The sequence below is a fragment of the Clytia hemisphaerica genome, unplaced genomic scaffold, assembly GCF_902728285.1.
Source record: "Clytia hemisphaerica strain Z4C2 unplaced genomic scaffold, Clytia hemisphaerica genome assembly, whole genome shotgun sequence".
Classification (NCBI taxonomy): Eukaryota; Metazoa; Cnidaria; class Hydrozoa; order Leptothecata; family Clytiidae; genus Clytia; species Clytia hemisphaerica.
The window spans coordinates 945,045-970,691 of record NW_027103621.1 but is presented as its reverse complement, the minus strand read 5'-3'; the positions used below and the strand labels follow the sequence as shown (position 1 = coordinate 970,691).

The 25,647-nt window shown below is 34.7% G+C and overlaps 2 protein-coding genes across 6 annotated transcripts in view; one reads left to right on the top strand and one right to left on the bottom strand.

Annotated features, from left to right (window-relative positions):
* The window catches only part of LOC136802366 (receptor-type tyrosine-protein phosphatase S-like), a 55,258-nt gene that overhangs the window by 19,548 nt on the left and 10,063 nt on the right, over positions 1-25,647 (bottom strand). Inside the window, exons 1-15 of one of the 5 annotated variants that reach the window (XM_067059095.1) lie at positions 17,348-17,538; positions 16,357-16,641; positions 15,411-15,668; positions 14,919-15,185; positions 11,758-12,018; positions 10,119-10,259; positions 8,807-8,932; positions 8,163-8,423; positions 6,893-7,150; positions 5,884-6,000; positions 5,016-5,153; positions 3,403-3,678; positions 2,359-2,640; positions 1,113-1,219; positions 321-498 (exon numbers count right to left, since the gene is read on the bottom strand). In XM_067059095.1, coding sequence (XP_066915196.1) covers positions 321-498; positions 1,113-1,219; positions 2,359-2,640; positions 3,403-3,678; positions 5,016-5,153; positions 5,884-6,000; positions 6,893-7,150; positions 8,163-8,423; positions 8,807-8,932; positions 10,119-10,259; positions 11,758-12,018; positions 14,919-15,185; positions 15,411-15,668; positions 16,357-16,641; positions 17,348-17,399 — 3,007 coding nt within the window. In that variant the 5' untranslated portion in view covers positions 17,400-17,538. Of the gene's footprint in view, positions 1-320; positions 499-1,112; positions 1,220-2,358; positions 2,641-3,402; positions 3,679-5,015; positions 5,154-5,883; positions 6,001-6,892; positions 7,151-8,162; positions 8,424-8,806; positions 8,933-10,118; positions 10,260-11,757; positions 12,019-14,918; positions 15,186-15,410; positions 15,669-16,356; positions 16,642-17,347; positions 17,539-25,647 lie in introns of those variants that run through there. The other 4 variants (XM_067059092.1, XM_067059096.1, XM_067059093.1 and 1 more) reach the window with 4 other exon arrangements.
* LOC136802402 (uncharacterized) lies at positions 22,549-24,856 on the top strand. Its single transcript, XM_067059141.1, has 2 exons — positions 22,549-23,151; positions 24,530-24,856. The coding sequence occupies exons 1-2, from the start codon at positions 22,770-22,772 to the stop codon at positions 24,670-24,672; spliced, it is 525 nt and encodes a 174-aa protein (XP_066915242.1). The 5' UTR covers positions 22,549-22,769; the 3' UTR covers positions 24,673-24,856.

The following is a 25,647-nucleotide window of genomic DNA, read 5'->3' as shown; positions in this document are numbered from 1 at the left end:
TAACTGGTTAACTTTAACCGAATCAACTTCGTGAGTCAGAAAAATTTTCAAAGGAATTTATTTTCGCGGATTTGTGTTTTCAAATATTTTACGCGGGGTTTTATTTCTTGAATCAACCAAAATTCACTTGTTATAATAGCAACTTTATACAGGGTATTTATAAAGCCGAAAATCTAATCTAAAATTTTTCGCAGCGATTTAATTTCCCGAGTTAGCGAAAAAGCCTCACGATCTAAGAATTTCCGAGTCAGCTTTTGGATTTTTGTATGCTTATTAAAAGAAAAGAAAAAAACATATACCAACAAATCATATGTATTTACCAGATTCCTCAGTGAAAATAGTAACCACATTGGAGGCTACTCCTTTTCCAATCCCATTTACAGCAATTATGGTGATATTGTAATTTCTATTGGGTTGAAGATTATCGATTTTTGCTTGAACCGTGGTGACGTTGAGAATCAATGGTCCTCCATCAGTTGTTTCGTCTTTGTAAGTGACCTGGAAACGAGAGTGGATATTTTACGTGGATTGCACAGTGGTCTTTAATCTCCGAGTAGATTCTGATTACTCCGTGCATGGCACGTATTGACACTAAAGGCCATTGCCATTGAGTTTAAAGCCCGGAGGGCTAGAGTAGAATCTCTAACCTTTCTAAGGCAAGAAAAAGTGAAGCCTTAAAAAATGCGCCGTATTTTTGTCGACAGATTGAATCTAGCAATTCCTTTGTTTACGATTGATATTTTTTTCGAAATTTAGCGGTAAATTTTAGTTTCAATCTGTCATTTGTGTAGAAACCAGGCAAGTCGCTCAAGGCTGCGCAACTTTGGTAGGATTTGTTGGCTTCAAATCCTACCAAAGAGATTGACTTCTAGCCCTTCGGCTTCTACTTCATTGGCCCCATGGCTCCGTAAGAGAACTTGCCGGAGGTTTGCCCACCACTTTGATTTGAATTGAAATATTGGTCCCCTTTGCTGGCTAGTAGAAAACAATTTTCGTTATTCAAAACTTTCTGTAATTCTACAAATGTTTTTGGTGCTAGTATTGTGAGCCAAAAACCTTGTTTTACAGCAATAATATGAAAACAATCATGAAAAAACATTTTTTTTTATTACCTCATATCGAATGATATCAGAGTTTCCATCAAAGGGAGCGGTCCAATAAAGGGTGATGTGATTGGACGCGGCGATATGGTAGATTTTAGTCGGCGCATCTGGAACCTCTGTAAATAAGGGATAAAGAATAACGTATTTTAAAGTGATAACCAGGTAGTTTGAGATATTTTTCCTGTACATTACTTCAATGGTTTTGAGCAAAACCTCTAAATCTTTTAGTCTAATTCTTTTCCAAAGTCGAGATGATAAAGTTATAATTTTGAAGTAAGAACGGTATTTTCAAAGATTTCAACGTAATGTCATATCGAGTTCCGTAAAAGCTGTAAAGAACTCGTGGTTAATTGCAATATTTCAAAATGAATATAAGCGTATAAAATAAATTTGAAGCAAAAATTAGAAATAAATAAAGGTACTTTGATCATTTAGGCTTGGAACGAGTTTTCATTAATTAAAAGAGCTTAATTTCAATTAGCCAAATATTTTCTTTGAGGTAAAACTTTTTGTTAAAAAAGGTTCCAAAGATATAAGCTAGTGAGTTATGCGTATGGGTGGGTTTCTTGCTTAACAAAGGTCTAAAATTATTTGCTAATACACCAGTTAACACTCTCTAATTCGATTTTCAAGGAGGAGTTGTATTTTTATCGAATAAAGGATCGTTTCGAACAGAAGAGCGTGGTTTATGAGAGTTTCTTGTTGACAGTGACTTCCAATATTATAGAATAATGAAGAGTGTCAAATACCATATTACTTCGAATAAACACCCCGGCCGTTTGTTAAATTTATTAGATTTTAGGAGGGGTGTTTATTCGAGGGAGCGTTTAAAAGAAGGGGGCGTTTATTAAATAACCTTTGACCAAGGCCTCTTTAATAAAATAAATGGGAGCCTTGTTTTGCCTTTTAGTTTTCTTTCAGTTCGAACTGGTTCAAATGTCATTTTTAGCGATGTAAAAATGGATCAAAATTAGTTTGAATACTGAAAGAATACAATTATTACCACATATTTAAGTTCTCCTCCACACGATTCTCCATTACAGCTACTTGTTTCAAATAACGCCCCTCCTAGAAGGGGGCGTTTATTCGAAGGGGGCGTTTATTCGAAAGGGCGTTTATTCGAAGGGGGCGTTTATTCGAAGGGGGCGTTTATTCGAAGGGGGCGTTTATTCGAAGGGGGCGTTTATTCGAAAGGGCGTTTATTCGAGGGGGCGTTTATTCGAAGTAATACGGAAAAATGTCGAATTATACAAACCTGTGACGACAATGGTCAAGTTATTACTCTTCACCGTTCCAATGCTATTTGTAGCCTCACAATGGTAAGTATTCGAATCTCCTCTCTGTACCCCATCGCCGACAAAACTAAGGTAAAGGTCTCTAGATTCCTCAGTTTTTACAATGGATGTTTTTTTTTTAAACCATTTCAATTCACCAATTGGCAATCCAAGACTGTCTACAGAACACCTGGCGTTGAACAAACTTCCTTTGAGTAACACTTGGCGGCCTTCTTCAGAGATTGAAATACCATGAGGGGCAACTATGGAACAAATCGAAACAACATTAAAAGTCTTTTATTATCAAATCTAGTATTCAATTTATGAGAATTTCGTTTCGAAAATCAAAAAAAGTTTCAAAGAATTATTGAATTTAACTTTTGGAACATTCTATTTTATGTAATTTATATACCTTATCGGCCAAAACTTAGTCGGCCCTAAGTGACTAAATTTTGGCTTGGTGACTAAAATTAGGGCTGACTAACAATTAAGGCCGACTAAAATTAAGGCCGACTAAAATTAAGGCCGACTAAGTTTTGGCCGATAAAAGGTAACTTGGTGTTCTGGCATATTCCAGCCAATCCGTGTTCTTATAAGTCCTTCAATATGAAGTTTCCTGTCTTCAATATTTTGATTTTGATTTCTACCCTAAGTGGAATAATTTTCAAGTAGACAAAATTTCGCGAATCGGCCTCTTGAAGTTTCGTGTCTTTAATATTTTGATTTAGGTTTTACTCTAAGTGGAATAATTTTCACGTAGGCAAAATTTCGCGAATCGGCCTCTTGAAGTGTCATGTCTTTAATATTTTGATTTTTCAACCATAAGTGGAATAATTTTCACGTAGGCAAAATTTCGCGAATAGGCCTCTTTTTTACACAATTTCGTTCATTTTCCTAGGGGTTTTGACCAAAATTTGGATTCTAAATATTTCGCGAGAACTAATTTTCGCGAAAAAGGCAAACATTTGCAAAAATCGCGAAAATTAATCCAAACGAAATTTAATGAAATCGTCTGTCGAACTTACAATGCACTATAACATTTACGTTTGCCATTGCTGACAGTGAGGTAGCATCACTGGTGACAGTACAAGTATAATTGCCAGCATCTTGTTTCTTGATATTCACTAATTCCAATACTTGATTCGTAGAAAGGGATTCACCACCTTTAGTCCAGTTGTAATTAAGAGAAGATCTGTTGAGGGATGTTGCACTGGCGATGTTACATGTTAGAGTGAGGTTGTTGTTCTCTTTAACGGGGATACCGTCTGTCGGGTTGACTGTAATGGTTGGAGTACCGAGATCTGTAAAATAATAATAATATATAATAATGTCTTTCTTTAATGTTGGGGTAACGTAATTACAAATCAAGTAAATTTATAACTAATAAAGTCCAACAATATCAAAATAATAAGTAAAAACGACGACTTAGGGCTAATTACATACAGATGTTACACGAGCATTTAGAGCCTTTCCAACGTTTTATCTCTGTTTTAAAATTGGCTAGAGTTTGAATGTCATGTAATTTCAACTTCTTAGGTAATTGGTTCCACTAAAGTGGAAATATTATGGAAGATAAAATAACGAGATCTCTTTTTTTTAAGTCGTGTAAATGAAGTAAATCATATTTTGTATCATCTAAGTGCCAATGACATAATATGAGATAATGGACCGAGGAGTGCCACCCTGTTTCTTTTTTACCCCTTGCTAGAAAAAAGTAACAATCTTTTCTTAATTGAGGTGTTACGGAGTGACATTTCATGGTTTAAAGTAATTTTGTAGTAGTGCAGCCTCATTACGGCAAAGCGAATTTTAGCTTATGAGACTTGTTTGTTAAGGGTTTGTTACCTAAAAGGGCCTTGGCCTTAGCTAGTCGTGGAAAAACTTCGACGGGAAAAAAATTGTCACTTTTCCCTGAAGCAAAATTTGAAATTGGTCACAATTTAGTCACTTCAAACCGACTAAATTTTTCAAAAGAAATGGTTTCCTTCACTGGCCTGGAAATCTCGTAATTCCACACATAAAGCATTAATTTCGGTTAATGAAGGCGTAAAAAATTTTTTTTCGACTGGGGTATATTTCAGGTAAAGATTTGTGGCCGGGGGTTAAAAAAATCTGGGAAGAACCTTATCGGGTTATTAAATGTCGGAGAATTTCAAACGCTCTTAAAAATTTAAAATCTCTGTCACTTTTCCACCATTTTCTCCGATTAAGTATTACAGTTAGCCCGGGGTCCACTTAAAGCTTTATAGACTGGATGGAGCGATTAAGTGGCCCGGTAGTATATGGTAATATGCCTTTCCTTAGGAGGACTGTAAAACAGTCCGCTAGATTTTAGTTGTTTTTGGAAGGTAAAAACAGTATGAAGCAATGTTTTTATTTGAGAATAAGGGATTCAAAGAAGTTTTATTGTTATTTGGATTTTCAACATTTTCTCTCAAAATGGCGAACTTGCCAAACTCTCCTAGTCTACCTGACTGAACTCAGCGTCATAAAAATTTTTCAAAAAGCAAAGTTCAGCCAAAAGTTGACTCTAGTCTATATTACAGTTAAAGAAGTTTTGAGTTATGGAAACGGAAACGGTATCCGATAATTATATACTCAGAATTGGAATATTTCTTATAATAATAATTATACGTACACAAGGCCATGACAGCTACATTATCTGATTTCTGGTTCAATTCTCCATTGGACACCTCACACGAGTAATCACCAGACATTGATCGTTCGAAGCCAGCTTTCTCATATCTTTGATTAGTTGCATCCACGATTTCAGTACCTATGGAGATACAATATTTGCGATTTAGTTCATGTATCAGAGGATATCGAGGGCGACGGTAAGTGAGATGATACAAAACAAAGTCGATAGTCGATGTACGGCCTACGCCTTGCTCACCTAAACAGACGATGATATTTGTTTTTTTACCGTCGTCGATCAAAGTCGACGGTGATTTTGGAGACATGTCAACTTTGTTTTATACCGTCCCCCTCGATTTATCTCGAATACATAAGATCACTATTGCCCTTATTACACCAGTGAAGAAAATATAACGCCAATAAGAGACAGTGTAAAAATGGCCGATACACGTTTTTTTATAAGAACATCCATCCAACATTTTGAAACCCTTGGATGTTCTTAACTTTTTGAGTTTTTTTTTAAGCCTAAACATGTCCTTAACATGAAAAAACGTCAAAAAGTTTTCGCTCATGTTGTGCGAAAGTGGAGACCGGGCTTTATTTACAGCTGGTCAAAGCGAACTTTTTCCTCTGAGCCGGAAAGTTTGCCTACTAAATTCTAAGGCGGAAAAGCATCTTTTTATTGTCGCCAATTTTAGAGTATTATTGCCCATTTTCAGCTAAGAAATTGAAAGTTTTAGAGTCCGCCAAGACTTAAAATGTTCATAACTTGTTCTTATTATTCTGACCATCGAAGCCTTAAGTTCTTACATAGTTTGTTCTTATAAAAGAAAACGTGCAGCCTGGCAGAAAAGAAGTCAGGATGACCATACCGTTCAAGAACCACTTATAAGTAGTGATGGTTGGTCGTCCAGTTGAAACACATTGTAACGACAAAACATCATGTTCATTGACCTTCGTATTACCAGCGATTGTTGGTTTGTCCAAATCTTAAAGATAAAATAAATCGATTAAAAAATCTATAACTTTTTTATTTTTCTTTATATATAGTCTGTTAAGGCCGGTCTTCACTTTCGCGCGAAATGGGCGACAGTTTTTTTTCTTAAACTTTTTTTGCCTGAAGAAAAGATTACGTTTATACAAACAAACAAAAAGTTTAACTTTTTTCATCCGTTACGTCAATTTCGACCAATGGAATTACTTTATTTTTAAACCGACCAATAACCTTACAAAAAAGTCAAAAAGTTTTCGCTCATGTCGTGCGAAAGTGGAGACCAGCCTTTTTTAGCTCTAGTTTAGACGGCCGACTTTCTGCCCTGCCTATTCTAATTGTTAGAGTAGGCAGAAAGAGGGTACAAAATTGGTAGTTAAAATCTTTGCTTGAAAAAATTGAAAGAAGACTTGCATTGACGTCAAAAGTGGGCTATACACTGACTTTAGACAGCCTACTTTATGTCCACTTTAATTCACATACAGTGGTGAAAGGAAAGTATTTCCTCTGAGCCGGAAAATTTGCCGAGATTTTTCAAAATTTTTGCTGAAATTTACTAAATTCTAAGGCGGAAAAGCATCTTTTTATACTTCGCAGAGAGGGAAAGAATTGTGAACATGGTAATTAAGGCCACTAGATTAAAATGTAACTTATATTAAGCGTTTTCGACAAAATATTAGAAAGGTTTCAAACATAATTTTGGGATTTTCATCTAAAGTAGTCTATTTGTATTTTCTATGAAATCGCCTCTCTTTTTTACTTTCCACAGATTTTTCAAGAATATTAAAGGGAATATTTCGAGTCTTTCTCCAAAACTCTGACAGTAGAACGAAAGTTTCCAGAAAAATAAGAAAAACCACAAAGTTAGTTCCCCATAAAAATATACTTACAGTTAACAGTGAGATTAGCTGTGTTCGATGCAGCATTGAAGGCACCCAATACAGCATTGCATTGATATTCTGATTGATGCATCGTACGGTTAACATTCTCAATTCTCAACATCTGTGAAGTCTGTCCAGGGATTAGAGATTCATTTTCTGTCCATGTAAAGCTAGCACCAGATTCCCCTCCGCCCAATGTACAATTGATAGAGAGGGCGGAACCTTCATTGACTGTTGCGGATGTTGGGATGGAAAGACCCAGATTAACTTAAAAATAAAGATGAAACAGTATTATAAAGATTTTGTCTTCTCTTTGCTGATAAAACAGAATAGTCCGGCGGCGAAAAGGGCTTTTTTGCATCAACCCTTACAAGTATTAAATAAGGGTTTTTATTTGATTTTCTCATTATTTTCTCATTACCGGTTTTTGCCAAGCTGGCAAAGCTGGGGAAAATTTTTTATGGGGGCTTGAAGGGGGTAGGGTCATTTTAGCCTGGGGGTCCTTAAAAAGTCGATTTTTGAAGTTCTCATTTAGCTAAAACTGATTGTGCCATCAGATAGAGCTTGAAGAGTAGATCTCCAAAATGGGGTCATTTGTCTCATTTGGTGGACTTACTCCCCCGGAATTGGCCGATACGTCTTCAAAAATGCAATATTTTGTGCTGACGTCGTCAGCGAAAGATACCAGTTTTAACAGATGCGTCTCGAAAGAGTACTATCGATCAGAGGGGTCATTTAAAGGGTTTCCTAGGCTAGATCATGAGATATTTGAGTTTGAAATTTTGCTGACTCAGCGTTTTTCAACGTTTTTGCCCTTTTCTGCTGAGTCAGTAAAATTTCAAACTCAAATATCTCAATTCCAAAACGATGAAGGGGGAGTAAGTCCACTAAATGAGACAAATGACCCCATTTTGGAGATCTACTCTTCAAGCTCTATCTGATGGTACAATCAGTTTTAGCTAAATGAGAACTTCAAAAATCGACTTTCTAAGGACCCCCAGGCTAAAATGACCCTACCCCCTTTAAGCCCCCATAAAAAAATTTTCCTCAGCTTTGCCAGCTTGGCAAAAACCGGTTTTGGGGTCCCAAGGGACCATTATGATGGGAAAATAAAATAAAAATCCATATTTACTAATTGTAAGGGTGATCCTGGATCGCCGCCTGACTAGAATAATCTCTCAAAATTTGTGCTCGCACAGCACTAACGACTCCCCCTATTAAAAATGCTGTGTCAACAAATGGTAGGATTCACGTTAAATGATGTCCATTAATAACTCACCAAAAAGTGTTTTTACACCAGAGTCTTTAGTAATACCGTTAGCAGTGACACGGCATGAGTGTTTGCCTTGGTTTTCAGTTTTGATAGGGTCAATGGTAATATTGTTAGTAGCTGATATTTCTTCGTCGTTTTTGTTTCGGATAGAGTATAAAGCTTCCGTATTTTCTTTGCGAACAATTGTTGAACATGATATAACAACTTTATCTCCAGTTTTGAATGCAGATTTGTATCCAAATGAGATTGTGGGTTTAGCAAAAATTTCTAAAAGATAAGTTATGTTGCTATAAGGTTTAGCTTTCTTTTCTTTTATATGAATCGTTAGCAGTAACCTATTAAGTGTTACTGACATCATGTGAGGTCGCTCATTAATCAATCCTCTACCGGGGGTCTGGACCTATGAGCAACGCGAACCATTCAACCTTTTGAACCTATCCGAATAGAAAGCCATTTTTTAAGTTCAGGCATGAACACATCAGGGGATGCGTAAACGCCATATCAAAGCATATCAGAGAGGGTGCGTGCAGCCTAGTCATTGATACAGAGTCTGATGATCGATTTTGCTTTTGCGTGAAAAACTATGAAATGATCGTTTCTACTTTTGAAGAAAAATATTCTAAAAAAAAAACTCTTTAAATTTGTCATACCTTGAACTGAGAGTGTTTGTCCAGTTGAATTCATAGATGCTGATGAATTATGGGTAGCTTCACATGTATAAATTTCATTGTCTGCTAAAGTAGCACTTGATGTCAAGTTAAATTGGTGTTTTGACCCTGAAGATGACAGAAGAATACACTCATCAAAACCCTTGCAACGATACAAGTTTTTTCTTATAAGAACGTCTAAAAATGTTGTTAAGTCTTCGGATGTTCTTAACTTTTTGAGTTTTTAAGCCTAGTATATCTGTTAGGTTCTTGTGTTCACCATTTTTGTGCGTTTTTTTTTAGTTGAACATGTAAACCCACCTATTCGATGAGACAAAATTTGATATCTGATTGGGTGAACACTTCAGCCGATCGTAAAACTTATAATTATTGTTATATTATCTTGTGATATTCCCAACATATATATTCTTAAATACTTTGGCCAATTTCACCGAATATTCTTATACAATGGAGCCTCTGCAACTCGAACCTCTATAGCTGGGAATGTCTCCATAACTCGAACAAGTTTTATGGTCCCTTCAGTTAAAAACGATTTATAATACTCCATAACTCGAAATTTCCTTAACTTGAACAGATTTGTGTTCCTTGTACGTATTCGACTCTATTGTATTATCTTGTGAATATCTTTAATATTATTCTTAATTTTTTGGCTAATCACATCATGAATATTCTTATAGAGAACATTTTTATAAAAAAGCGTAGTATTGAGACAATAAGTACACCCTTTTTATAAGCATAACGCTTATAAGCATATTCAGACTTAAATTTTGGAAAAACTTATGCTAAGCTTCAGTTTACGAAGTATAAAAAATTTAACAGAAATAAAATCCGAGACAACTCAATTTCACATTACATAAGCATAGCAAAGCTAAAGCTCGAGAAAAAAATTTGCTATGAAGCATAATGAGGCTTATGAACTGTTACCCTACACGTTTTATTTTTTATTAGAACCCACTTTATAAGAACATTGAGGCTAAAATTCGTTAAGAACATCGTAAAAACATGCCCAGCCTCAGTTTGGAAAAAAATGACAAGAAACTGTAAGTTTTAACCGAACTTAGGGATGGATTTTCTAAAACCGAGAGTCAAATATTGTCCAAAATTTACCAATTTTAAGTGCTCTTTATTTTGCACGATATAGTCGATTTTTAAAGTAGTCTGAAAAATTAAGAACATTTTAGGCTGAAAATTGCTAAAAAAATAAGCACATCCAGGCTCAGCCAAATTTTAGGTGTTCTAATAAAAAAAGAAACGTGTATGCCTAAATGAAACCCAATGTAAATAAATTTGAAACCTGTTTGCAATACTGTGTCTCCTTTGCGAAATGTCCATGATGTAATGTCGGAGTCTGTTTCTGGTACAGAGCAGTTGAAGATTATGGTATCGCCTTCAAAGGGATTTGATGGGCTGATGGTCAAATCAACTCTGGTCAAAGCTATGAATGAGAGAACAGAGTACATGAGAAGGTTAGAGACTCTTTTATTAAGTATTTTAAAATCGTGAAGATTAGATAATTCATAAGTGAGAATTGCAACTAAATCTTTCGATTTTTAACCTGATAGCTGTTTCTTACTTTTTCTTTTGAAAATTAAAATCAATTATTTAATACCAAATCAATATCGGAGACTCCTTCAAGTTGCTATTTTCTCGTATAACAAATTATGGAAAAATGGCCATTAGTTTTCTCAAAATTAATGAAAGCAAAGAGCTTGCAATTGGTTAGTTGTCAAAACACAAATCATAAATAGCTTAATAAAAATAAGTTAATAATTGTGGTAATAGGGTGTTCCATACGTAGAGCTAATTATCAATAAATTAATATAAAAAAACATTAGTGCTAATGTTTAGTGTTAGTGTTTTTTATACTTATTTAAAAACAAGTGAAAGATAAAAAATGAAAAGGAAAAATATCTAATTATTTTAGCACTAATTCCTAAATATAATAGGGCAAAATAAATTAGTGATAATAATATATTAATGGTGTATAATTCTTAAAGAATTCTTTATATAAAACGTTTTATGAAAACCTTGATTAAAAATTTAATTACATGCTAGCAGTTTTACCTGCTTGATTTAAATTTACCGATGATTTAAATTAGGTTGAGTTTAATATTGCCAGAGTTTTTAATGAACCTGAAACAAAAAATCAAATTTATTTTGTCATGATTGATCTAAATTTAATATACAGCTATAAGGTAATTGATAAGTTAATTTTTTAATTACTTAATAACCTTTATCATATACAATGAAACTTTAAAGAATATAAAAAAAGGAAAAATAAAGATTATAGTTGAGATGTTGATTCTAACAGAGGGTCAACTATAATAGTTTATTTTTGGATACAAACAAATTAACCAGCAGATAATATATGGTTTAACAATGTTATTTAAGTCATAGATAACAATTAAAGTCACTTTGTTTCCTCCAAGTCAGAAGACAATTATTCCCTCAAAACTAATTACCATACTGTATTTGCATGCCCCCATGAATAGGGGGGGGGGGGGTTTGGTGTTTTGGGTCGAAAATTTTCAGGTGGGATTTGGAAAATTTCAGGTTTTAGGTGGGAGAAACAAGTTAAGGTGGGGATTAATTTCTTTAGGTGGGAATTTTTGTTTTTTTGGTAAAAGTTAATGTTAGTTTTTTCTTATTTCTAATTTAATTATAATTTTTTCTAAATTTCATACTTTATAAATAATTCTTTTACTGTACTAAACTTTTCTCCTTTTTATTATCATACTGTAAGACTTTTTGTTTCGTTGCTCGAATTAGTAATAATTTTTCGTGGGGATAGCATTTTTAGCTGGGATCTGGGAGTCTAGATTGAGGGTGGAAATTTTAGGGTTAGGTAGGACCTGAATTTTAAGGTGGGACCTGGAACCCCCTTGCACACTATACTATATTTGCATGCATAAAAAGTAAAACCATCTCCCTACTTAGCATGTGAATTTGAATCGCATTGCTTGCAGGTTGACCATCACTGCACGTATATTTGCCAGCACCATCTGGCACCACAAGATTTGCTGCATACAAGGACGTATTATGGTCGAGACTAATACCATCTTTTGACCAGGAGTATTGCGGTGAAGCTAACGGGCTATTGCATGTCAATTGGACTTCAGTAGCATTGTTGACCCAGGCTAGCTGATAATTGTTGATGATAACACTAGCTTTGGTGATACTAACTTTAGCAGCGTCTAAAGGGATCAGGTTTTGAAGATTCAGTTATTTGTATTGTGATGATTGGGGTGAATGGTCTTGATATTTGTATATGAAAGTATAGAATATGATTGTGTAGTAGAAGTTGTATATCTGGTATATTGATTGACATGCTTTCACGAATGTTGAATGAATCTAGATTGGAGCTGGAGGAGGGATCAGTTTTGAAGAATATCAGTCATTTATAAGTGTAGTGGATATTATGTATATGCAATGATTGACATGCTTTTATGAATGAATATGTATCATTGGACATGGGGGTTGAAATTTGAATGATGAGTTTCCAATGTCAAGACAAGACTTAAGACTTTAAAAATCAGGTAAGATTGTTGTGAATATATCATACAGAGAAATACATCATGCAAGTGTCTGTGTATCTGGTATTGACATACTTGGCACATCCATACAAGAATCAGATTATCTCTAAAGTAATCTATAGTGAAGTAAGTGTTTCTATATTATTTTTTATGTAGCGAATTTGAAACTTTGGATGAGGAACTTCCAACAAGGTTTCAATGATATTATTCACAACTCTATACAATGCAAGTATGGCTGGTGCTATATTGGTATTTTCAAGAAATGAGATTTTGAATACAATTACGTAATGTATGTTATGAATGTTAGTGATGGCATGTATAGAAAATATGGACTTATTTAAATTGACTTTTGAACTTCAAACTTCTCAAAAAATATCATGCGAAATGTACATCTGACATGCTTTCAAGAAATCAAGTTTGTTTTATATTATAAGGTGCAAATGTTATGACTGATGTTACCAATCTAAGCAAACTATAAAACTGGATGTGAAAACTGGACACAAAACTGTACACACTTCCGCGAGAAATATGCCAGCAGTTGAACCCTATAGCCCTATCTAGTGTGTAAAGGAATATGCATCTATGCTGAATATGAAAAAAAGATGGGCAGAGATGGGAAGGAGATCTGGTAAATTATAGAAAATGAAATTCTCTGCGTAAAGATCACCACATTGATGAATAGTATCATTATTGGTGGTTATCAAATTTGGTAATGGGTAAACTGGACTCACTCTACTACTCACTCTATCAAGGAGCGATGGCCAAGTGGTGTAGTGCGTCAGCGTCTGAAACCAGGGATTCGCTGTTCGAATCCCCCCTCCTTCCAATGTTCCGTTCAGTTCATAGATAGAAGAGCTGGCCGTGGACCCCGTGAAAACAATCGAAAGACTGTCTAAAAGTCCTAGATTACTGGGCTATCCACGAAAAATATCGACTCTATCTATCTATCTATCTAAAGGTATACACCACTATACACCGAAAATTGGGATGGTAGACAAGGAGAATTTTGCTTGAAAACAAAAACTATAGTAAGAGTTTTTAATTTTTGTGTGATCTTGACAAGTTGTTATTTTGATTAGGTGATTGTTATTCTAAACACTTCTGAAAGAATGTGTGTTATAACCCCAAATAACCTTCTCTTAAGCCAAGGAATGTAACTTGATATAGTGTTTTGTTACATTTTTCTAACGTTAATAGACAATAATAAGGGTGACTTGGTGATGAAACTTCAAAATAAACTAACTATGTACTATTGTTTTAGTTTGGATGATGTCGTGTGTGGTGTGTATGTGTACAAGAAGGGTAGAAAATTCATTACTTCATATCTGACTTTCTGTGTTGAAGGCTATACTGGTGTGTGAAAAATGACTGATATGTTTGATGTTTTATAATTAAGTTTTATAATTTTGTTTTCATGTATATGTGTGTAGTTTGTTGTTTTATAGGGTGGATATCAAAATGTAAATACTCATGCCATACTATAAAGAAAATCAAATTTATATTATGATTATATGGTGTCAGGCAAAAATGCATGCTTAGATATGCGTATGTAAGCCTATGAATGTATATCTAAGAAATGTTGTAGGATTTCACAATGTGTCTGTGTTCATGTTCAACGTGTTTGTGCAATACTTGAATTAATGGCGCATTCTTCAATGTGCATCAACTTGAATAAACTTGATTTTTATCAGAATGAAGAAGGTGTATGTCTCATCATGAGATGTGTTAATGCATGCTTTGACTAGAGCTTGAGATGATTTGTATTAGAATGCTGTATGCCTCATTAGTGTATGTATGTATGAAAATCAATAGTGTTACGAATTGAGTAAAGTCAGCATGCAATGAAAGAAAACTTGAAATGATTCGTAGTACTGTAGAATGTGTATGTCTCATCATTGAATGTTGGATATGAGTACTATAACGACTTTGGTAAAGTCAACTACTTTGATGAATTGAACTTGAAATAATTCGTGTTAGAGTGGTTTATACCTCACCTAGCGTCACCAAGCTAACGTGAGCTTGGATTAATTTGTATTAGAATGGTGTATGCCTCATCAATGTATGTGTGAAAATCAATAGTGTTACGAATTGAATAAAGTCAGCATGCTATGAAAGAAAACTTGAAATGATTTGTATTACTGTAGAATTGTGTATGTCTCATGATATTTGTTAATGTATTGAACATAAGTGTTGTGTTATGATTTTAGTTAAGTCAACATGCTTTGACTGCAACTTGAAATGATTTGTACTTGAATTGTGAAGGTGTATGCCTCATCATACATATGTGTTTATGTATTGAACATAAGAAGGGTTACGAGTTTCAATCAACATGCTTTGACTTGAGATTGAAATGATTTGTATTATCACTGGTGTAGGTATATGGCTCATTATTGAATGTATTAATCTATTAAACATAATGACGTCTTGGTTTTAGTAAAAGTCAACATGCTTTGGGAATGTATCAGAGTTGTATACAATGTTTTATTACTGTGAATGTTTGAATATTAGTGTCATGATTTCGACAGTGTCAACAAGCTTTGTTTTAAAAATAAAGCATATACCTCGAGTCAATACACTGAGTTTCTCTGATGTCACAATGTCAGCCATATCGCTTACAACAGTGCAGGTATAATTTCCAGTGTTATTGTCAGAAGCTTTGTCAACAGTAAGTGTACTTAAGGTCGAGTTTTGAACAGTATTTTCATTCAGTTGGAATGTCCAGTACGACACTTCAGTGTTAATCAGTTTGTCAATAGTACATGTCAACGTAAATGAGCTGTTGTGTACAGGATAGGGTTCGTTTACCAAGATTCTGATACCTGAAAATGCTATAAAAATTGTGTTTCATTAATATTATTGAGAGTACACTTTGAAAAATACATCTTTGACAACAGAACCAGTTTATTTTTCAAGTCTATGTAAAAATGGTCATGATAGATTAACTTTAAAGACATTTCAGGGAAATTGAAGCAAAAATACAATGAATTTTCATGTCAATTACTAGTATCAGAGGCCAGTTATTGTTGGTAACTATTCAGTCTTGCTATGTGTACCTCTTGCTTTTATCTGTATTTTGGTAGAATTGGCATCAAGAGTCCAGTCACTTTTAGCAGAACAAAAATATTCATTGCTAAATTCATTGATAGTGACTTGAAAAGTGTTATTAGATTGTGTTATCAATAATGAGTCATTCCTGTAGAGACTCCAAGTATTGTTTTCCGAATTTGATGTATTTACTGCATTGCAAGTTAATGTTATGTTATTCCCAATTAGTGGCTCAGGTGCGTCTGTCGTTAGAGTGACTGTCAAAGCTGTAAAATAAATTAAAGTCATAATATAAATTGATATCGTGAAAAAATTGTTTATTAGCAATAGAAAAATCATAATATGGGGATAGGTTAACAGAAGCTGTCTTGAGTTGATATAAATTGGTCAAAATTTGTTTTGTTTTCCTCTTGGAATAAATGGATCTGCAATCATAATTAGACTTACTGTCGAGATTTTAAGTGTTTTCTTACACATACAATTTAAAATCACGATAATCCATAGCATAAACACAGAATAATAATTAGCTAACAAAATTGTTAGTGTGTTAGTAATTATATTTGGCAAAGACATTTTTTAATAAGGTCCAAGAAGTGGTAAGCAAAGAATAGGGTAGGAGATAGTGAGGAATACCATTAAAGAAGATTTAGAAGGGAAACACGGGATGTAGTGGTTGGTAAATAAATATTGGCCTATAATTCAAGTTTTATTTCAAAGTAACAAAAATTAGTTTGATACGTGAACCAAGACAATTTCACAAGGCTTTTATTTTGGTTTTTCATACTCAAACATTTGCCAGAAATTAAGAAATGTTTAAAACCAAAATAAAAGGATGGTGTATTTCAAAAATTGTGTGAAAAAGGGGTGAAAATTAATCAATGAGAGAAATCCTTTAAGTTTCCTGCTTCTAAAACCTTCTCTAATGGGAGAGGGAGGGTAGAGGGGAATATTAACCTGGTAGTGGGACTGATATAGGTGTTCGCATAAAAAAAGGTGTGTTTCCATTTTCATTGCGTGCTTCACATGAATATGTGCCAATGTTATCTTGACTGAATTTCTCAATAACCTTGGGGTTAGGGAAATTTTGAAGGTCATATTGTGATTGTGTTGTGCCTGCCTTTGTAAATCTATAGCCAAAAAAGGCTATAGATGGATCAGGATTGTCAAGTGCACATTTGACTTCTAACCTTTGACCAACTATTGGTTGTGCAGGTAGGAAACTTAAATCCACAGAATTTCCTATGGTGAAAAGTTAAAGTAGTGTCGTTAGTGTTTTGTGTGTGTGAGTGTGCATAATATGTAAAGGTGTGTGTGGCAACATATTATATGATTTAATATAATTGTATTTCACATTTTACAAGTATCACTTAGCTACATTATGCTGCAACATTGAGGATAAAAGCTTCTTGTGCTGATACAAAACTCAATAGTGTTCTTGTGAACATAGGCAAATCGATGATATTCTAAATATTTTTTAAAAAACTACAATGGTACCACAGCCAAGTTATTGGTAGGAAATTTAGATTTTTCCCTGTCACCAATTTCTTAGTAATTTCTTTCTCAGCAGTTCCATAGTATATATTTGTAACTAAAATTCCTTGGACAGAAAGACAAGTGTTGAGGGAGAATTTGAAATAATAAAAAAATAGCAGAACAAAAAAATTGATAATATATATAAATTAGTAAATATTTATTAAAAAGTACCCAAGCCACCCAGAAAAAATCTTTTAAAAACAATAGGCCTGTTTGAATAAAAACAACATAGATTCAATCTCTTAGGAAGCATAAGAATGGAGCTTTATATATAGATAAATCTAAAATGCTAATTTCTGAATAAAAAAATTAAAAAGAGGGTGATTAGACAGTATATCAACAAATAATAAATAAACTGTATGTAATTCAAAGGTTGGTATAATGAAGGGATAAGAATGATAATGATTGATACCTGATACATTGATTATCAAAGATGTGAGCAATACCAAAGAACAAAACTTCATTATACGGAATGTTCGTGTCTGCTAAAACTTGTTTTATTCTACTACTTTTGTTACCTTAGCATCATATATATTCAAAATGTATTCTTGAAAATCTCAGTGATTTGAGGTTTTGTGTGTTGTTTTTTTGTTTTGTTTTTCTTAAAAAATTACATACAGAATGTTTGTTATAATATGATATTAGACAATGGAATTAATTTCCATACACGCACTACTTTAATAGGGGGAAACGTTAGCAAACAAAAGACACTTCTGTGGTTCTTGAAAAAAATTTTAAAGTTAAAGAGAAGTAATTTAGAATTTCAATTCATGAGAATTTCTATGAAGTTGGCATACAAAATCTTCCCTCAATGGGGACATTTTCAAGTTCAAAATTGATAAGTAGTGGCTTGAAAAAGTTCAGGCCATAACCGTGAAGTCGGGTAACTTGCATCAGTGGAGGGAAACTTGCATAGCCATCAAATGATTGACCAATCAAAGCAGAATAATATCAAAACAAATGAACTACGCAGTGCTGCTCCCAGATCTACTCTACCATTTTTGTTTTGATTTAACTTTGTATTTTAATGATCAGACAGGTCATTCATTTGAGGGCTATGCATGTTTGCCTCCACTGATGCAAGTTACCCGATCTCACGGTACCTAGTCCAGGATCTGGAGCCTGGATCCTATAAATTAAGCCCCGTCATTAAAATAAGAAAGCGTAAGATAGTATACCTACGAAAAATTTTCTGACTAAGCCATACCGTGGTCGTGGATAGAAAAACTACCGTCAACTGCTCTAACTTAGGACGATTGGTCGAAACATAAATTTGTCGGACTTTTTCTCTCCTTCGTTCAAAAATTTTATTATTGCCGATTTTTTGCGAGTGATTTCTAGCGCATTCGCTGCATTTTGACTTTGTTTATCATTACATGTGCCATTTTTGGTCGGAGGTCACAGTGTTCATAGGTCATAATTTGAAACCACCCATAACACGCGGTTGTTTTGGCTGCTGGCTGGCTGGCAGTTTCCTTCAAGAATACTTTAGGCGTACAAACTTTCGCGAACAGAAACTTTCGCAATTTTCGCGAACTTTGGCCCTTTTCGCAAAAGTAAATGTCTTTAAAAATTCTAGGAAGGGCCATTTGCGAAAGTTTATGCTCGCGAAAAATTCTTGACAAAATAGAAAATTTGTAAAACTTCAAACTTTAAGAATAAAATGTAACTTTTATGACACTTTTTAGCCTGCTAAAAGACTAATAAGTCAAAGGATAAATGTTTCAAGCCAATCCATAAAGTATTTGTCCCTCTAAAGCCATTTTTTCATGTGAAAATTCTCAATTTTACGTCTTAATTCGCGAAAGTTTCTGCTCGCGAAACATATTTTTCCATTAAATTCGCAAAAGTAAATGTTGTGAATTTCGCGATTTTTCGTCCACGCGAAGTTTCTGCTCGCGAAAGTTTGTATGCCTAAAGTACACTCCAAAAATGGATGATTGAGGTAAGAAAACCCGAAAAATTTTACGACCGACCGACTCACTTTTTAGACCCAACGAGGATGCGAAATGAAGATATTTGTAATTGCCGCCTAACTCCATAAACAAGTTTATCAATCATACTTTCTGTCATAACATGTCACGATAACTTTCACTGATAGAGCGCCCTTTTTTAACTTTTTTGTTTTCATTCAAAATGACCAGACGCCGATTGGAGAATTAGAGAACGCCCGCCCCCTATCGCCCGATGGGATTAACAAATAATGAGTATTCAACTTGCCGCGCGAGTGACGTCAAATGCTCCATTGTTTTGCCACTAATTTGGTCTTCTTTGTTCCAGACAGTTAGTCACACTAGCGTCCCGCCAAAACACGTATCAAAGATTAATGCTGCGAAAGCGCTATATCGTTTACTTGACTCTCAAGCAAAAAAATGCGGCGCAAAACTTCTAAAGGGATTCATGAAAAAATAACCCGGCGCTTTTTAATGAAATTAACATTTTCAAAAATTTTGAGAAATTGCCTAAAAATTGAGCCTTAGATGAAAAAATTTGAGCCAAGCCAACCTTGAAAACTAATTTGAAGATCAACTTCCCAAGAAAAAGATCTACGGTGGAGGCGTAACCCACCTAGATCCGCACACCACCGGATAGGCTGTTTCCCGGAAATTTTGCCGGACCTCAAATAATGAAATAATTTACATATGCGGAATTATTTTTACTTTAGCGTATAAACCAGGCCTTAAAAATTGAAGCGCTGTCTCGGGAATTGAATGACAAATTTTGGTTGGTTGATTTTGGCTGCTGCACGTTTTATTTTGTTTCAAACTTTCAAGTTTTAATTAATTATCTTGCGAACTTGATTCAGGTAACTCTCATCCTTGTTGTGCAAATACATCCTGTAGATGACTGATGTTTTTTTTTTTGAAAGCTAGATTTCCTAGTGTGACTAACTGCCAGACATTCGAGTGTGTACCACTACGGATTTTATTTCATATTTCGATTTAAAAGCCTACTCAGTGTGAAAGAGAAATTAATTGTATATTTTCTAATAATACCCTGTTCATTAACTCAAATTAAATGACTTTGGAGTTTCAGTGAAATGGTGGCCAAATTGCTGTCCCATGTTTTGTCAGATACATTACAAGTTCCAAGTTAGAGCAGTTGACGGTAGTCAGTGACAGTGGGAGCCAGAAGAAGTCTTTTCCATTCTTTTTAGAAGGTAGAAATACCTTTAATTTCCCACCACCTCTCTCTACTCTCTCAAACACTCTCGCATCAGTAGTCACACCTCTGATTGGCCACTTTGTAGGGAAAGGGACAAAGGTGGGTGTGTGTGTGCGTGGGGAAAAAAACAACCAATAATCCATTATTGACGACATCCTTTTACCTGAATTTGAGAGCGGTTTATACAGTTGATTAGAAATGCAGGACACCCTTACAAATAATAATGACAAGCTGAGGCTGTTGGACCTCATTTGTAAATATAATATACAAGATTTCAAAAGTGATCCTTATGTACTGTACGTCAATGTGTCAAAATTACCATTCCAGTAAAACGTTGTAGATCCTTCAAATGAAACAAAAATAAAACAAAAAACACATAAAATGAAGCAATAATGGATACAAGAGTGAGTCATGATACATCTTTATCACATACCTACAACACAGAGAAGTATATAATAATTCCATCAAAATAATGACATTTCAATTCAATCAAAACCCATTCTGGCATTTTGTTCAGGCAATTTTTTCTGTGTTTATTAATTTTTTTTGCCTCGATCATCTTACAATTAAAATGGGATCTCCGCGCGGTCGTATGCGATTTGATTTCTGACTATGATTCCAAAGCCTACAAACCGCGCTATCAAGCCGTGCGGTGTTGCTTTGTTTATGTTTTTGCCTTAACTGCCCACACACTTAACTTGCTTCTCACTCACTCATTTAACATGCGGTTAAGGTTACATCATCGGCTGTGACGTCACGACAAAATGAGTAAATTAGAGGGTTGACAAAATGACCCTTATTATATTATACGACATCGTCAATATTTTTCAATAGTTCAATCTTTCCTCACTCACCTTTAGAATATTTCTTTGCCAATAATAATATTACACGCTTTTTTTTTTAAAAATGGTGTTTTTTCAATTCATCGTCATGAACATGTATATGTATTCTTAACTTTTTTTTCGAGGAAAATCATCCTGAAATATTTATACGGTATTTTTAGGTCTGGATCCAATTCGCCAATCATCAATTTGGCATTTTTGATGAACCTTTTAGTGATTTGTTTTACACATTGTGTCGACATCCTAGGCTCATTTTCAGGTGGCAACAGAAAGCGCATCCGATGGACGGGGCGGAAGAAATTCACATAACCTGTGTCGAGACCTGTGTAGTAATGTTTTTTTTGAAGTGTGGTGGCTTATAAGCGGCATAAAATCAAATATCCCCTTACCCAGTGCGACCCCGGGGTGCGACCTTATTCTCATATAGTGGAAACTAGGACTATCTCTTTCCAAGCAAGGTTTAACCTGTGAATTTCAAATATCTCATCTCTATATAACATAAAGAGCAACAAAGCTCTTTGTTTATAACTTATTTCCTCTAAAAAAAAAATGGTACATATCCATAATTGACCAGGTGATTAATTAAAAAGACCAATTAATTATTTTCTAATGAATGATATCTCATTAAAGCATCGCAACCCACGGAAAGCATGCTGCGTGCTTTAATGTAAGTTGATAAAATGTACCTTACCGAAAGAGAATACCATCGAGTTTAAAGTAAAGCCCGAATTGCTAACCTTTTCCAAGGGCAAGAAAAAGCGAAGACACTTATTTCCCATCCAGAACGCACCGAAATCCTGATAACGGATTGTATCTAGCGCTTCATTTGTTTTTGAGGACTGCATCTTTTGAAATTTAGCGATAGATTTTAGTTTCAATCCGGCGTTTGTGTAAAAACTACGCGCAGGCGTTCTGGATGGGGAATAAGTGGCTTCATTTCCCATACAGGAGTCTCTAGTCTAGCTCTTCGGGCTTGGAAGTCAATGGAAAATACAACGGAAGGTCCGAATAATCTCTCCTTAGTCATGTAAGGGGAATTAGGTAGACAGAAACTCAAGAAGCTAACGATTCCACAATACACCTTGAATGAGGAGACGTGATGATATTTGTACGAAAGTACTCAAAATAGCTCGGCAGTTTGCTATTTAGTTTTGTGTTTAAAATTCAAAATTAGTGGCAAACGCCTAGTCTTTTTTTTGGTGCTTCCATATATATGAAACATAACGTCATGAATAAAATCAATATTTCAATCCCAGCCCAACAGCAATGTGGTTCACAAATATTTGTCTCATGGTTTCACTTTTTCCCTGCTTCGTGAGACAAAAATGAAGGTTTCTAGTCCCTCTTTATAGCTTTAAACCCAACGAATCTTTCGACTCTCTCAGTCCATTTCCAAATTCTTTCTTCCTCGTAGCTATCATCAACATCAATATACAAACAATGAAACATATTAGATTTTTTCCGCAATGAAATTTGAAACCCGGTCATTCTATTGGTTGGAAATGAAGTACCAATATTTGACATTAATACACCCCTTTCTCACAGATCCACTGGGACCCCTTCCCACTGGAAAAATTGGCCAAAATATCGTCCCCGGTGGAAAATTAGCGAAGTTTCCAGCGATTGAAAAAAGCTGGAAAAGCAGATTCTCGTGCATTTTCGCACGCTAATTACTTTTGCATGCGTATCATTACGTCATAATGAGAAGCATGCGCTGTGAAAACGTTTTAAATAGGGCGTTTGAATTACAAACATCCTCGCTGCATTCACTCATCAAACTAAGCGTACTTGTGTATGTGTGTGTAAGAAAGAAATTCTTTTTAAAAAATGTCTAAAAAATCAAGTGAGAAATCAAAATCTACTGATGGTGGAACTACTGCTGGAAATGAAACACTAGCTGTTACTTACGAGCAGTTGAAAACTCTGGTTAATGATGTTGTTGAAAAAGACTTTGGCCCACAAATCATGAAAAGCACCAAGGACACAGTGAAAGCTGCTTCTGTACAATCTGCTGAGAATCAGTTGACCAATCTGGCTAAGCTCAAAAAGAAACTCGAAAAGAAGAGAGCCAACGACAACATTGTACTCAAGAAAACCGGCCATCAAGATCAATTTGCTCATAACACAGCAGTCTTGGGAACGATTGAGGATACCCTCGAATTCATGGAAGAGACGGATGTTGATGGGATGAAAGAAGCTTTGAATAAAGGTAAGAGATTACTAGAGACTCGTATTCAACATATTAGAATCGCCGACACATATGGGTGGCTTACTGTCAACGAATTTAAGGCAAGCGATCTTACATCCGGAGACGTGGAGGAAAAGAGGCTTAAGAGGGCTATTAAAAATGCAGAGCAAGTTAAAGAACGTATATATAAAAAGCCAAGAATAGAGGAACCTGATGGAGAATACTCCAAGGCAATCAAATCTAGAAATGAACAAAGGAGCCGTATGGATGAAGTGGTCTGTTATTCATGCAAAAGAGTAGGGCACTACGTCAGCCACTGTCCTTTTTCTGAATCTTCGCCACCTTTGGCCCACTCGACAAAGTTAATGTCCTCACCAACAGCAACAAAAAGTTCGTCGTCCAATTCAAATTCTAAATCGTCAAGGGATGGAAAATAACTTTAACAAAAAATAGAAGATTTTCAGATATTCAGAACAATTTTTTCAACTTTTGAAATACAGTAGCTAATTTACGTTGCGTTAGTTTTAAAAATAGATTACAATTTTGTCTTGTTGTAATTAGATTAGTATTAATGAGAGCTGATGATATAAATGTACCTGATCTTCTATTCTATTTCAACTGTGCCATTTTACCTTCTTTAATAATAAATGTCAAAAATGGACGATGCAACAAATTATCAAAACTTCTCTCCTTCGTTTTGCTAATTTACCTCACTGGGATAAAAGACGATTAATAAATTTTGACGTTATTCAAGAACTTCAATTTTGGCAACCCAATTTAAAAAACGTAAAAGCTTTTAGAATTAAAACCAAACCAAGAATTACGAAGGTCATCTTTTCGGACGCAAGTGGTACAGGCTATGGAGGTTACGCGGTAGAAAAGTTAGGAAACATCATAGCAAAAGGAAATTTTGGTAGACATGAAATACATAACTAGCTCAACTTGTCGTGAACTTCTCGCAGTTAAATATTTTTGACGTCCTTTCCAAACTTCTCGAAAACGAAATAATTGAGTGGTTCACGGACAACGATGTTTGTAAAATAATCAGCCGCGGTAGCACAAAACAACACCTACAAAATCTTGCAATAGAAATTTTTCAACATCTGCTTATCTCATAACGTCGGAATTTACTCTACTTGGATACCAAGGGACATGAATAAAACAGCAGATTTAATTTCCAAATCTACCGACACAGATAATTGGTCTATCGATAACGAGATTTTTAATTATATAATCAAACTATGGACAAATTACTATCGATCGAATTTCCAATAACCAAAACGCTAAAGCAACTGTTCTTAATTCTCGTGAGTATTACCCAGGAACATCCGCCGTCAACGCTGTTTCCTATTCAACACAAAATGTATAACTGACGGATTTGCAGGCTTCTATTCTGTAGCATCATTTTTCTTTCCTTTTATGTTGACAAACTTGGTGACTACATTCGCAAGATTTATTACATCACGATCAACGTTACACGTGGTGTGTTTTATGTGTCAATGCCTCTGTGCAAACACGTCTTTTGCGTCAATGTCTCTGTAGAAACGCATTTGAGGAGTTCGTTCTCCATCTTGAAGCCCATCGTCTTACAGATGGCAAAGTGCAAAGGTACGAAATTTACTATTTTTCTTATTTCAATTTTCGACAGATCATGACCCCCAAAATTTGAAAGAAAAACTCGCAACAATATTAAAGATAAAACTGAAATCCGATTCAAAATTTTTCAATCATATTGGGAATTTAACTTTAAATTTTTTTTTTTTTTTTTGCTACTATATTATGTACAACTCGTAACTTTTTTCTTTTTTATCTCTCGTGTTATTGCAGACAAATACCAAACAAAAAGTAGCTATTATTGCGATTTATTGTTTGTTCATTCGGAGAAGGAGAAATAGCCGAGAAGCGAAGTTTCCAGCGATTGAAAAAAGCTGGAAAAGCAGATTCTCGTGCATTTTCGCACGCTAATTACTTTTGCATGCGTATCATTACGTCATAATGAGAAGCATGCGCTGTGAAAACGTTTTAAATAGGGCGTTTGAATTACAAACATCCTCGCTGCATTCACTCATCAAACTAAGCGTACTTAAACAAAATGCTGTCCAATTTACTAGGTTTTGCAGGATTTTTTAGAATTAGCGAAATCCTTCAAATTCAGATAAAGGAAATCACTTTTGACAATTTCGGTGCAACAGTTTTTCTACCAAAGTCAAAAACCGACCAAGTTCGTGAAGGTAATATCGTTTTCATTAGCAAGACAGGAACAAAATGCTGTCCAATTTACTGGCTTTGCAAATATTTGTCACTATCCAAATTAAATTACAAACCCGAGGCTTACCTATTTTGTCATCGTTACAAAGCAAAGCAGGTTCTCAACAATTTCGCACGGAAAATTAATTATGCATGCGCATCATTAAGTGATAATTATGATTCGTATGTCTTTAAATACAATTCAAAATTCTAAATCATCCTCGCTATTGCATTCACTCAAAATCATTTTAACATACTTTAGCAAACTTT

Bases quoted from the DNA above. Each gene is read 5' to 3' on its own strand.
- LOC136802402 (XM_067059141.1), top strand. From the start codon at position 22,770: ATGTCTAAAAAATCAAGTGAGAAATCAAAATCTACTGATGGTGGAACT. The intron at 23,152-24,529 runs GTAAGAGATTAC...TCTATTCTGTAG, and splicing joins GAAAGAAGCTTTGAATAAAG to CATCATTTTTCTTTCCTTTT.